Source organism: Berghia stephanieae, chromosome 2 (genome assembly GCF_034508935.2).
Source record: "Berghia stephanieae isolate SIO BIC M18660-M18661 chromosome 2, UCSD_Bste_1.3, whole genome shotgun sequence".
NCBI lineage: Eukaryota > Metazoa > Mollusca > Gastropoda > Nudibranchia > Aeolidiidae > Berghia > Berghia stephanieae.
Window position 1 is genome coordinate 28,167,714 of NC_088361.1, and position 14,976 is coordinate 28,182,689.

The 14,976-nt window shown below is 34.7% G+C and overlaps 1 protein-coding gene across 1 annotated transcript; it reads right to left on the reverse strand.

The window, feature by feature from the left end:
- Positions 1–3,386: 3,386 nt before the first annotated feature.
- LOC144966759 (uncharacterized) lies at positions 3,387–14,976 on the reverse strand. The gene is made up of 4 exons (XM_078903532.1): positions 14,937–14,976; positions 10,896–11,110; positions 6,287–6,391; positions 3,387–5,048 (listed from the first exon to the last, which is right to left on the reverse strand). The coding sequence occupies exons 2-4, from the start codon at positions 11,106–11,108 to the stop codon at positions 4,692–4,694; spliced, it is 675 nt and encodes a 224-aa protein (XP_078759658.1). The 5' UTR covers positions 11,109–11,110; positions 14,937–14,976; the 3' UTR covers positions 3,387–4,691.

The window sequence follows — 14,976 nt, forward strand, 5'->3', positions numbered from 1 at the left end:
CAAAGATATGTTATCTATTCATTGAAATTAATTTGATAACCTAACATTTTATCTCCTTCGTACTGGCCAATGCAATCTCTAATTTTTTTCAATTGTACCAAATTCAATCTCACACAAGGTTTAACATAGACAGTGGACTTTTGTCGATAGTAGCAAAACCCAGCCGTTGTGTCCTGTTCACATATCTCACTTAAATCAAATGTAAATCAGTAAAATGGAGGTAAATGCCAGCTAACCTTTAGATATGGGTTGGGTTTATATATATATATAATTTTACATTTTTACACGTTGAATTACTATTGTTTAGCTATGTGTTGGAATCAAAAATGTTATATCACCTAAATGAGCATTTATTAAACCACATGCAAACTTAGTTAGAGACAATCGTGAAAACGCAAGTTATTAAATTCTCTAAACAAAATCCTTTCGCACCAAATGCCATAACATTCCCATGTTGTCTGCTACTTTTTGCAAGTTATCTGCTGTTCTAAACCCCCCAAATTGTATATTTGTGAAATCATTTTGTAACTTCTTTGATTTCAATTCTTTTTCTCTTGGAAACATGCTGAAACTGATCGTGGAAGAGAGAGAGAGAGAGAGAGAGAGAGAGAGAGAGAGAGAGAGAGAGAGAGAGAGAGAGAGAGAGAGAGAGAGAGAGAGAGAGGGAGAGAGAGAGAGAATCCGTCTACCTGGCGATACTCATGCTAAACAACCAGTAGATGAGGTTTACAGCTTTTCAATGTTAGAGTTAATTGCTATTCTATAATCGCAAAGTTCAACACTGAAAGGGCATGTGAGGGATCAATGGCTACTGGTCAACCTATAGTTGTAAAGGCCAATGATGACCGAACATTATCTCGACACACAGCCAAGCCGTCCGTTATACCTCTGACATTACCGTGGAAAAAACCATTTCAAAATGGATCGTGTTAGGAAGACTTGCAACTGCTGGACTCAGAGAGAGAGAGAGAGAGAGAATGTGTCTGTGAAACCTCAACTAACTGAAAATAAGACTTGGTGCTCGAGTGGTCAGCTGTAAATCCATACACCAATCTTATTGAGCACCTCAAAGATCTCCTTAAAACGCCCACAAGGGAACAACAGTACCAAGCAAGGAATGCTTACAAGCTTTAGAACATTGTTGAATCAAAGTAGAATACACCATCGCAAAATGACATAAACCCCTTGATAAATCCTAAAGAGAGACTAGTCCGAGCAATGATTGGAAATTGTGGTGGCGTTTCTGCCTTTTTTTTTTTTATTTTTTTTTTTTTGTTCGTCGAATTTTTCCTAATTTTCCTAAGCAGAGCAACTCGTTTTCGTTGGGTCGTCGTTACTTTTAAGATAATGCACGTATGTTAATGAAATTTGGATCACATATTATACCAAAGATATTGCTCATTTTTGATACAACATTTGTCCAATGTGTCTCTTTAAACTCAAATGAATTGACTCAAAACAAGTGTAAAGTTACGTTTGCACATGTATATATAATATTCTTTGATTCATATATAAACTTATATACATGTGTGCCTGATGAGCTCTGTTTTATTTTGGTACACCACTCACCCGTGGGCGGCGAAAAATTGAGCCCTTGAAAATGGCACTTTACGAAACATTTTCCTCTTCTCTCTCTCTCTCCTCTCTTCTCTCTCTCTCCTCTCTCTCTCTCTCTCTCTCTCTCTCTCTCTCTCTCTCTCTCTCTTTCTTTCTTTCTTTCTCTTGCTCGCTCTGCACACCCAGGTGTAAAATGAGTATCTTATCGTCTCCGTATAAAAACATCTATTATCGCCTTACATGCGGGATGCCTCGTCTTACACGTTAAGTATTGCTGTTGGCTTGGGACCCCTTGTAAAGCACTCTGAGTCAGCACATTTATTTGATATTGCGTGATATAAAAGTTATTTTTTTTAATTCTGTAAAGCGGATTCTCTCCAAGAATTAAATCCATAGCCAAGATAATCCACAATATACATTTACTATAAGTGGATCATCATCATCATCATCATCATCGTCATCATCATTATCGCCATCGCCACCTGATCATTTTGATGTCTACAACAACAACAACAGCAATATCATTTACATCATTATTATCACCACTTCATTATTGTCGTAATCATCATAGCCATAATTTTCAACGACATCAACGTCATCAACATCATCATAGTCGTCACCAATCATCATCATCATCATCATCATCATCATCATCATCATCATCATCATCAACATGATCATCATCATCATCATCATCATCACCATCATCATCATCATCATCATCATCATCATCATCATCATCATCGTAGACATCATCGCCATCATCATTATCATCATCATCAACGCCTTCGTCACACCCACCACTACCACCCCATCATCACCATCATCATCATCATCATCATCATCATCATCATCATCATCATCATCATCATCTTGATCATCTCCACCACCACCACGACAATAATCATTTCATAATCCCGATCACACTCAAGAAAATCGAGACACGTCGGATATAAGGAAAAAGACAGTTTATTGCAATAATAAGTATAAGACACACAATTGCATAGTCATAAAGATAAACAACACCTGACAGCAACAAGATAATTTAAAAGATATATAATTATGCATGTAGCGAGTCCCAAAAGAAACCTTCATGTCATTATTTGCCATACTCAATTTTTAAAAATATCCAAATATGACCTACCGATTCAAACTGGTATTATATATCGCGTTAAATTGAATACCAAAAAATACATTTTTAGCTTAAAAGAACTGCATGCCAAAAAGCGAATTTTTAGCTTTAAAGAACTCAATACCAAAAGTAGAAGAACTGAATGCAAAAAAGAATCGGAGATAGGAGATTTTAACTTTTCGCACTTAAATACATTTTCTATATTTACCCTCTGAAAATAAAACCTAAATAAGTGAAATGTTAGTGACCGTAAATGCCATTTTGAGCATGTAAGCAATTCGATAGAATACCGATTACAGGATGTGGGTTGCAAATATCCCCTACGTCCTCCTTCCCCTGGGTTGGTTCGTTTTGTTTTTATAATTGAGAAGGATTTATTTCTTTTGGGACACCCGACATACCAACTACTCAATTTGAGTTACTGATTTCATATGCCCAGTGATGGGTGACTCTACAATACAGTTTATCAGTCATGGAAAAAATTACACATTACAGAAGATATTACAAGTGACATAATATTATATATATATATATATATATATATATATATATATTCAGTTCATCAGTTATGGAAAAGATTACACATTACAGAAGACATCATATTTTAAATATATATATATATATATATATATATATATATATATATATATATATATATATATATATATATATATATAATACGATGTCTTCTGTAATGTGTAATTTTTTCCATGACTGATGAACTGACAGTTTTTTACAAAACTTTGAATGTCATAAAAAAAATGTATCAATACGGCAATGTAAAATCGAAAAATGCTTTCATAGAATACTGGTAATTGAAAATTGACTATAATAGGCTTTGAACTAAAATGATTGCCTTCATTGAGGAAAGTTAATTTTGTTTCTTTAAGTTTAGAAAATTTATATATTTCCAAGTTCTGAAAATTTTGACTCTAAACTAAATCAAACCTGCCTACTTGAAAATTTGAAAATTCGTAATTTTAGGAGATAAAAATAGTTAACTTTAAAAAGCAACAATTTACATTCACTGTGATTAAATAACATTATAAATCCTTAAAATAATATAGTCTTATATCAAATTTAATTACTTGGAGATGCTCATGAATTTCAGAATTGGAGTTTTTAAAAAGTTCGTAAATCTACCAATTTTTCTTAATACTAGGCAGGTCTATTCAATTTTCTTTATCCGTTTAACCTAGATATAATAACATTTAGAGATGGTCGGTTATATGTATTATGTAATATCATGTTTACGAAATATGGGCAGCCATTTAGGTTTACCCAATGATAAAGTGGGTAATGATATTGATAAAAAAAGGTAAATTCGTATAAACAATATTGAATAATAATATCACATGGAATGGGAAGTCATAGAATGTGACTAGTGGAATGTATGAGACATTCAGGCCAAGTCATGACGAGATAAGAAAAAAACCCCCATTAAATATCGTGAGAAAGTTGTCAATGTTTGCATAATAGTTATAAATAGTGATAGATGATGATGATGATGTTGATAATAATGATGATGATGATGACAACGACGACGACGATGACGATGATGATGATGATGATGATGATGATGATGATGATGATGATGATGATGATGATGATAATGATTGTGATGATGATGATGTTTATGTTGTAGTTTGTGAAGTCGACAACGACGACGACGATGATGATGATGATGGTGATAATGATGATAGTGATGGTAATGGTCGTAATGTTGTGGTTTGTGGTGTGGTGGCTGGGGTGGAGATGACGGTGTTTTTGTCAATGGTTGGTTGTGAAGATGGTGTTCATTCTTTCAGTGCGCTTAACAGTAAATTTAACAATAACTTTTACATAAAGTTATGAATATAAAACTGATCATAAAAGGTAGGAATTACATCACGGTTTGCATCATCATTCAATGCTGTTTTTCAAGTAAAGAAAAAAATTCTTGTTTGTTTTCTATTTTGAGAATGTAAAAAAGAAAAACAACATTATATTGTTAAAATTACCTCTATCCATCCAAGTAAAGGTTAGAATCAGTCACTTGCATGTGAGAAAAAGTGTTCTGCATATCTTCCAATGCGAGTGCTACTAAATATCTGAGGGTCAGTATCTGGGTGGATCCATTCTGCAAATAGATTTGACCGTTTGGTATATGGAATTTCATGGTTCTATTGTAGATATCCCTGTCACTGAAGTTCATCAGCAGGCTCCGAATTTGTGATGCAGCACTTGTGATTTTGTCTCTAATGTTTTGTACGGTGCTTGTAGCGTTTTGAAAGATGGCATTGGCGGATGGTGATTTTAATCCAGTATGGATGAACATGACGTAACCAGAGAGTCGGACCAGTGCCTTGAGACGTTCAACCTGTTTGGAAAATAAACATTTTTGTCACAGAATACATTTGAAGAGCCCAGTGCTAAAAGTGTTTTAGTTACATTTTATGATTTTTCAGCTACCTACTCAATAATAAACTTAATAAGGCATCATCATCTTCGATCACTCGTCACTTATCATTTTGATAAACATATTCTACGTCCCTATCTCAATAACTCAATACTACAATTCTATTTTTTTTTGTATACTCTCTACAGCCCAATCCTAACTATAACCCAAAATTGACTTCCTATGGCTTAAGCACTTATAGATAGTATGAAGTTGACGTCACTCAGGTATTTGTTAGCCAAGCGCACACTATCTATAGCACTAGGAACTTCAATGAAAAAAATGACACTTTGGTATTTTTTTAAACTCATAATTGCTTTGTATGTCCTTGATTATGATTGATGAGAGTGGGGGGAATAATAAATCTACATTGTGTTTTATATTATTGACACATTTTAGATTTGAATAAATTATGATTTCTTTCAAAGTTATCCTTTTCTACTGATGACGTCATATCTCAGCTACCAAAGGGTGCACAGTGTTAAAACTTAAATCAATCAAAACTTAAATAAATTTTGCATCTATGGCAATTAACCGTTTGATAAAATCTCACATAGATCTCGAGTTATTCAAACCTGAAATGTGTCAATGATAAAAATAAAAAACACACTGTACATTACTTGGAATTACTTGTACTATCACATAAAGAAACCATTATCTTCCAAATCATCATCATCACCATTATCTTCAAAATCATTATCATCATTACCATCACCATCATTATTATTAATTTCATAATCATCATCATCATCATCATCATCATCATCATCATCATCATCATCATCATCATCATCATCATCATCATAATCATTATCATCATCACCATTATCATTATCATAGTAATTACAACATTATCAGCAACAACATCATAATATTACAACTCCAAATTCTCTTCCGACACATCAACAAACAGGTTAGACGTGTGACCCGTGACCTTAGTCTGGCATTGTGCAGGGATGATGCAGCAGTTTTAAAAAATGAATTTTAAGATAAATTGGAATCGACATTTTACACATGAAATGTAAAGTCTATTGAAGTTCATTAATCAAAAGTGTAAATTGAGGCAAATTTTCATTTTTAAAAATTATGGATTTCAAATTTCACGATCTAGTCTACACCAACATAAAACCGTTTTGAAACAATGAGCAACAAATACTGACCTCATGGACTTCCATATCACTCATTGTTTCAGTCAATGTCCAGCGGAATTGAATCCTTCGTCTTATTTTGTCCATTATCCCTCGCACAAGTCCCCATTCTTGATACTGATGACAGACAAATTGATTTAAATTTATCTATATTGTGGTGTTGGTGGTGGTGGTGGTGATAGAAGAAGTAGTAGTAGTAATAGTAGTAGTAGTAGTAGTAGTAGTAGTAGTAGTAGTAGTAGTAGTAGTAGTAGTAGTAGTAATAGTAGTAGTAGTAGTAGTAGTAGTAGTAGTAGTAGTAGTAGTAGTAGTAGTAGTAGTAGTAGTTGTTGTTGTTGTTGTTGTTATTGTTGTTGTAGTTGTTGTTGTAGCGATTGTTGTTGCTTTAGTAATAGTAATAGTAGTAGTAGTAGTCGTCGTAGTAGTAGTAGTAGTAGTAGTAGTAGTAGTAGTAGTAGTAGTAGTAGTAGTAGTAGTCGTAGTAGTAGCAGTAGTAGTAGTAGAAGTAGTAGTAGTAGTAGTAGTAGTAGTAGTAGTAGTAATAGTAGTAGTAGTAGTAGTAGTAGTAGTAGTAGTAGTAGTAGTAGTAGTAGTAGTAGTAATAGTAGTAGTAGTAGTAGTAGTAGTAGTAGTAGTAGTAGTAGTAGTAGTAGTACACTCGAGCACGGAAATCTCGAACAAGTCTGGACCCGGCCTATTTAATTTGTTCGAGTTTTTCGTGTTGATTAATTTACAAAGGATATGAGGGAGAATATAAGGGAGGTAAATGTTGGTGGTCTTGATAAAAGTCATATTATAATGATTACTCTCTCGTTATTGTGAACTCTGTCAAGAGTCAAGAGTGAGACAATTCAATTTCCTTTATCGGTCATCTTTTACAAAATTACGAAGAGAGTGTCATTGGTGTTGCGTTTAGTGCGTCTTGTCTTGTTCAATTACAGAAATGGTATGACAATTCCCACTGCGTGTGCTTAATAAAAAAAAAAAAAAAAAAGAAAGACAGCATATCGCATTGTGGATTACACATTCAGCACGCGACGTCATTACCTAAGAATCCGGTACTTACCTAAAATCACTATCACTCCTTCAGTACCATCTATGTAATAAATGATAATGCCCTCATCCCACCTTCCCCACCCCTAACTGTTTGTATCATTTTAATACGTTGTGTTTTCTACCAGTGACGATCTGGGGACAGGCACCGCTGAAGCAAATCGTAGTGAAATTCGCAATGTATATGGACAAATACCTGGGCGACAAGCGGAGGGATGGTCGGTCGCTCGCAAATCCGGCCTTGCTTAATATTTTTCGAGGCGATCGACTATCGGGGGCGTGGAGGTATAAAAACAGTGGACAATATTTCTCTCTCGGATTTTTGCTGTTTTGACGTCGGATTCGTGATCAGCGTCAAATTTGCAATAGGTTTGATACCAAGAACTATGTGTTAACTCCAGAAATTGTTGAAAGTAGAAATAAACTTTAATTTATTTAGTAGGCTATGTGGTCGACAGAACAATGACCCTCCCTGTTCTGTGATGGGGCCCTAGTGGTATGACTCGCGCGTTCGGGTTGGAAGGTCCAGGTTTCGAGACCCGCTCTGAGTGGCGCAGAGTTGAGTCCTTGGAAAAGACTCTTTACTCATATTCTCTCACCGTACTCAGGTGTAAAATGAGTACATGGCCGTTCGTTATCTTTGTCGGAAAAAATGCGTAATATCGCCTGACAGGCGTCATGTCTCGTCCTTCAAGTTTAGTATAGCTGTTGGCTTGGCACCCCTTCTAAAGCGCTTTGAACACGTCTAGTGGATAGTGCGCCAAATAAATGTTGTGTTATTAATTTCTTTAAATAATATTTTTATACATTTTGAGTCAGGAAGAGGTAGATGAACAAAAGGTTTCGTTCTTGATCATCGTAAAATTTATAAAGGATTTCATACAAAATAAAAAATTGTTTTCCGATTTTCGTAATTTCCAATGTAATGTTATGACATGCCAGTTATTATTATTATTATTATTATTATTATTATTATTATTATTATTATTATTATTATTATTATTATTATTATTATTATTATTATTTATTTTGTTTATTTATTATTTATTTTTATTTTTTTGGTCTTATTTTTCTCCTTAACCGTTGACGCGACATCACGGTCGACCTTGATACAGACATTTGGGATTGGGAGATGTCAAAAAGCCTTGACTATGTGATGATAGGGGGATGGTATTGATACCAACACACAAAACTAGGTGAATTTTTAATTCAGAAAAGTGAGTGGAGCAGGCACTTATGTTGGTAACAACAAGATATGAAGTGAATAGAAAAGTGCCAGAAGACAATAGAGAATAAAAAATTTTTTTTTCGCGGCGGTGGTGGGGTTTGAACCTGCGACCTTATTGGTACGACAACTCCGCCTGGCAGGTGAGAGCGTGGCTCTACCGTGTGAGCTATCCACGAACACAAAAATATTCGTTTCAAACTCAAAGTCATTACTAGATCCCTCTCTCACCCACTTCTTGAGACCACCGATTCGTTCGTACACCACCATCGCGAATAATTTTGACCAGCAGTTAAGCTTAATAGCCAATATTCTCAACACAAACATATAACATAGAAACGATTGAGACATTGAGTATGCTCCGGTGTATGGGGTGAATTTTTAATTCAGAAAAGTGAGTGGAGCAGGCACTTATGTTGGTAACAACAAGATATGAAGTGAATAGAAAAGTGCCAGAAGACAATAGAGAATAATATTCTCTATTGTCTTCTGGCACTTTTCTATTCACTTCATATCTTGTTGTTATCTTGTTGTTACAAAACTAGGTGTAAACTTGAACGTCTCATAAAAAGAAAGCAGGTGGAGAAGTAGTGGTGGGGGGGATTATTTTGTTTTTGTAATAATTAGAATAGGTAATAATCATCATGATGAAAATTATTATTCCGTAGCTCTAGACGTCCAGATATTTGACCTTGTTTGTCTGCAAAATGTATAACTAAGTTTTATTTAGTCTACTTAACAATGGCATTTTGGTCCAAACAAAATACACTTGATTTTATTTAAAAATATCGTCAAAATGAGTGTTTGTGGAAGGTAAAAAGAGAGGACTATTGTAAAAAAATAAAAAGAGAGAAAGCATATGACGACCTTGTGAATTTTGTACAAACATTTCATGATGATGCTAATAAGGATACGGAAACGTGCAAAATTTTCAATTTGAGAAATGCCTGGAGGAAACAACAAAAAGATGGCCTATTCGCATTTGACCGGAGCTGCAAAGAGCCACTTTTTACTCCAAAGGGCCCTGTTCTTCTTTTTTTCCTTTCCTTTTTTTCTTCAAAATTGAGAAAATGATTGCACAACAAAAAGCCTTTTCAGTTTCCATTTTCTTTTCAAAATCATGTGCGACTGACTCAGAGATCGATGTCACAGCGACCCAGACGAGTCCCATCACCGGTACAAAACGAAACGTCTACGAGGGTCTTAAGACGCTGGTCAAACATGCTTCGTGATTCCCCCTCCGTTCAGCACACACACACACACACACACACACACACACACACACACACACACACGCATAACATGTATGCCACACACAAGCACACGTAACACACTAACTGACACTTAGCGCTACGGGGAGGGTGAAAGCATCTTTCGTTTCCCTTCAACACAAATAATTCCCGAAAAATAATTTCAACGGACCGCAAGGGAATGTCCAGTTTGTTCGAGATTTCCGTGATGGTCCCTGGAAAGTGTTCGAGATTTTCGTGTCGCCAATACTTACAAAATAGAGTGATCAAAATGGTACCGAGGTTGAGATTTCCGTGATTTCGAGATTTGCATGTTAGAGACTTCCGTGCTCCAGTAGTAGTAGTAGTAGTAGTAGTAGTAGTAGTAGTAGTAGTAGTAGTAGTAGTAGTAGTAGTAGTAGTAGTAGTAGTGGTGGTAGTAGTAGTAGTAGTAGTAGTAGTAGTAGTAGTAGTAGTAGTAGTAGTAATAATAGTAATAGTAGTACGGTAGTAGTAGTAGTAGTAGTAGTAGTAGTAGTAGTAGTAGTAGTAGTAGTAGTAGTCGTAGTAGTAGTAGTAGTAGTAGTAGTAGTAGTAGTTGTTGTTGTTGTTGTTGTGGTTGTTGTTGATGTAGTAGCAGTAGTAGTTGTGGTGGTAGTAATAGTAGTAGTAATAGTAGTAGTAGTAGTAGTAGTAGTAGTAGTAGTAGTAGTAGTAGTAGTAGTAGTAGTTGTTGTTGTTGTTGTTGATGTAGTAGCAGTAGTAGTTGTGGTGGTAGTAATAGTAGTAGTAGTAGTAGTAGTAGTAGTAGTAGTAGTAGTAGTAGTAGTAGTAGTAGTAGTAGTAGTAGTAGTACATAGTATTAGTATCGGTGGTTGCAGTAGAAGAAACAACAGAAAAAAGTGTGAAAAACATTTTTCAAAAGAAAATAATGACAGTAATATCACCAATAAATTCTGGAACGCACGATCTCAGACATTTCATTATATGAAAAGGGCAAGGACAGCTAAAGACCTCCTTGGAAAAGGGATACAGTATAAATTGCCAGAAATCGTTGATAGAAAAATAATGTAGGAGAATAAAAATAATAATTCCAACCAAAATTCAAACTAACCACTGTTTTGTTGACTGTTTGATTCAACATGTCACTGATTTCCAAAGAAATCGGTCTGAGTTTTTCCAACGTTTCCTGAACATCACTTGGGCTGAGTTTTTCTGTGGTTGATTCTAATTTGCCTGGATCCTGAAAGGAGTGTGTTCCCATAAAATAGCCAGGGTATGCCGCCAGAATGGCAGCTTTCTGATTCGTTGTTAGTGTTACTGGCATTGCTGGTTTGTAAGGGAAAATAAATAGAATGTCAATATTATTGAGGTGCTGATTACATGACACGTATAGAGCAGTAAAGTTAGGTGCCCCAAACGTAAACAAAGGTCGAGAAGCACGTGGCAAACCACATGTTCCTGTCTTGACAGCTCACGTTCCAATGTAAATAATAGAAAAAAATAACCTTTAAAATTTGGCTGTTAGGTGGCAAAAGAAACACATATTCATAAATACTCGATCATGCATCAAATAATGTCTAGATATGGATATTTTATGGAACAAAAGGTAAAATTTTCTAAAATTTATCAAAAGTTACAGTCTATCTATTTTTAGACCAGAGCAAATTATTGCGCTGGTGTGAACAAAACGAGAATTATTCGGTGCCTGATTTTCATAATAATTTAGCCTTATATTATTATTTCTGCAACTGTTAGATTTTATGTAAACATATTTTCAATACTGAAAGTGTATTGCCTACAACTCAAACTACAAAATTGGGAGACCTATATTGTGCGTAAATTATTCCGGTCCCTAACGGAAATCACTAGCAACTTGTTATTGTTTACGTTTGGGGCACCTAACTTTACTGCTCTATTAGTTTGTTTTGTTTTTTTATGGCAAGACTAAATTTCATTCAAATCAAAACATCTCTCACAGATAAACACACACACTGAATCAACTTATAAAAAAACTCCTTCCTCTACATATTCCTACATATCATTGGAGCCAAAGAGTACAAGATTAAAATGTCCCTGGATTAGAGGAAACAATAACAACAATACAACAACAAAAACAAAAGCACCAACTACAACAACAAAATAACCGTTTTCGCCAGTATATTATCCTGAAGTTTGTCGATTAATGTTTAACAACAAGCGTAAAGAATGTCATTGTCTTAAGGTACAAATCGTAAATGTTTAAAATAATGGAATTTCTTATTTGAGATCTCACAACAGTATATATTATACATTGGAATTTTCGTTCACTTTTCCTATTAACTGCAAGGGGTCCGCACCAGTCCCCTCTTGTTTTGTAAACATTTATATAGACATGTAACAACTACGCTGTGTTATAATAAAGCACAAGTCATTCATGATGGTAAAAAAGAATTTATCTTTCAGTGTGAAACTTGATAATTTGTTGTTCTTTTTCCCCAAAGACACAAATGAATCGGTTAACTTTCGAGGAAAAGTGTTTTTGTTTTCGTTCTTTCTTTCTCCCATTTTTGTTTTTGTTTTGTTGTTTGTTGATGTTATATGCTTAACGGTTGTTCTTTTTCTGATAAAATTGGAAAGTTATAAATTGTTATATTCTTTTTTAATATTCAAAGAACTATAAATACACGAGAGCCCTTCTTGTGATTTTTCTTTCCTCTTCTACTTTTCATGACAATCAAACATCAATAAACAATCAATACTGAACGTATCGCAAGCATCCGTAAACTTCGAAAATCAAGTAAACAAACACACCACGGAATTAGATTGATTGGGAGACAAAAATTATTATAAATATTGAGGAACATAACCTGCTTCGCATATTGCATTTACCAAGCAGTGTCCAATTTTTAAAAAAAAGATTATCTTTTAATCTAATGTTTTCGTGTACTTGATGAGCTTGTATATTATGTCCCTGTGACACTCAAGAAATTGATAACAAGCGATACCACTGTTTAGCATGATTTAACACTACTGGGCTCACTCGTAAAACGTGTCTTTGTGATCATTCTATCGACACAGAGCTTTTTCTCTCCCGTACATTATGACAGCACCATAATTAAACCAACCAATATTCTTGATTTATATTTGTGATCAATTGCCTCAAAACAGTATTATGTCGAGATGAACCGAATACATTCCTTAGTTGAGGAAAGTAAGTTTTATCGTGTATTCGTCCAAGAGAAGAAAATAATTCCAAATTGTTATCGTTTTAAATATATAATCAATTCAAATCATTATATTTCATTTTGACACAATACCAGATTGACGTGTCGGGTACAGTAGTTTAATAGAAGACCTTTTTTTCATAACCAAATCCATTCAGAATCAGAGAGAGTTTTGTCATTTAAGTTTACCTTAAATTAAAATTATAGGGACTTGATCTCGAATTGAAATTGGACTCTGGTAAAAGATCTCTCTCAATTAAAAAGGACCAACAATAAACAAAAACATCGGCCGCTAGATATCACTCACTTTGTTACTGTTTAAAGTATAGATCCTTTGCGATTCAGATGAACTCCTGTGTCTGAACTGTTAAGTATCAATACCATTCATTGAATGATTCAAAATCAAATACTCTTCCTTTATTTATCAACGTCTCAAGTACTATTGAGATAAATACAGTTCACTCCGCTTAATCGCAAATTGATGTTTTTATCTGATTTTATCGATGACAGATACAGATAAAAAAAGTTCATCTCTTATCCTTTCAAATGATGAAATTAATACGTCACTGATAATGCTTGGGCCAATTTGACAAGGAAATTCCCGGAAAATGACGATTGGAAACCCGTCAGATTTGAGTGTGATAAACTCGTTACCATAGCCTACATCGTTACTAAGTTACTCAGGAAGCATAGACTTAAAGACCGGAAGTCACATAGCTAATTAATATTCATATCCTAGGATGGCAGATAATCGACGCGTACTGAGAGTACCCAGTTTGAGAAACTTTCAATCCACTTTCAACTTTTTTTTGCCAACCCAACGGACTAACCTGCCCCCCCCCCCCCCCCCCCCCCCCCTCCCCCGCCTTTTTTTTTTTTACATTGCTCGAAAGACTTTTTCTTCAACCATCGATCTGTAAAAATGACTTTCAAATTTGAAGTTTGGCTGTTTCAGGTTTGAAGCTTTTTGACATCTTGGGACCATTTTAATAATAAATTGATATTTGAAGTAAATATTTTCTGGCCAAATTAATAGAAATAGATGTGCGAGTACATGAGAAAAATGCCGTACTCTGAAGAAAAAAAATCATTAAGAAAATATTTTGGCCAGAACACCCGTCCTTCAAATATCGGAAGTATGAGAGTTTTTGTCAAGGTGATGGTATTAAAAGGAAGAGTTTTCTGGTCAATTTTTAAGATGCGTGTTTCTTTTCCTTTTTTTCTTTCTTTTTTTTTTTTTTTTCATAGAATGGCAGAATGGTATCGACTCCCAAATGCACACAAGTATTGACTTTTTGGGGTTTTTAAAAAATCATTTATTGAATTCCGAACCCGTTGAAACTTTAATGGTCAATTAGATTCCTTCGACGTATGAAAATAGTGCAAGGTGAACATGTTTGCTTAACACAAGATTGCACAAGCTGATTTTACCAATTGAAAGAAGTTTTCAAAGTTTCCCATGAAACAGTAGCTCATCCCGGTTCTCGGGTGTTAAACGGTACATTTACAATTATTTTTGTAACCACATAGACGGGTCGCTAGCCTACGGCAAAGTATTCTTTTTTTTAAGGTCTTACGTACTCAGCAAACACAGCCGATTAAAAGGAAGGGCCTGGGAAAAAATTAGACTGCATAACGGACCGATAATAATTCTCTTGCTTGTGTGACGAGTACCGTTCCAACCGAGCTTTAGGAACCCCAATGTTTGTGTGCGCTTAATAACTATTTTGACATTGCTTTTGCACGTCAAGAGCGAGTGAGTGTTTGGTTCTATCATCATAAACAAAATCTTACCCATGTTGTAAGAAGCTCCAAAAGCAATAATGGTAAATACAAATAATAACATTTTCATTTTAGAGATGGTTCAACTGTAGTTAAAATAATTCTTAGTTCACAGTGTGAGTATTTTGCAAAAGCAAGATGAAATTGAAATACAGTGTAAAACTCACCTTTTATATATAGGCATGTGCGTCCATTTAAAAAACCGAC

Excerpts from the sequence above, each read along its gene's own strand:
- LOC144966759 (XM_078903532.1), bottom strand. The coding sequence starts at position 11,108 with ATGCCAGTAACACTAACAACGAATCAGAAAGCTGCCATTCTGGCGGCA. Across the intron at positions 6,392-10,895 it reads AAACAGTCAACAAAACAGTG|TATCAAGAATGGGGACTTGT; the intron begins GTTAGTTTGAAT and ends GTCTGTCATCAG. Across the intron at positions 5,049-6,286 it reads GTGATATGGAAGTCCATGAG|GTTGAACGTCTCAAGGCACT; the intron begins GTCAGTATTTGT and ends TTTTCCAAACAG.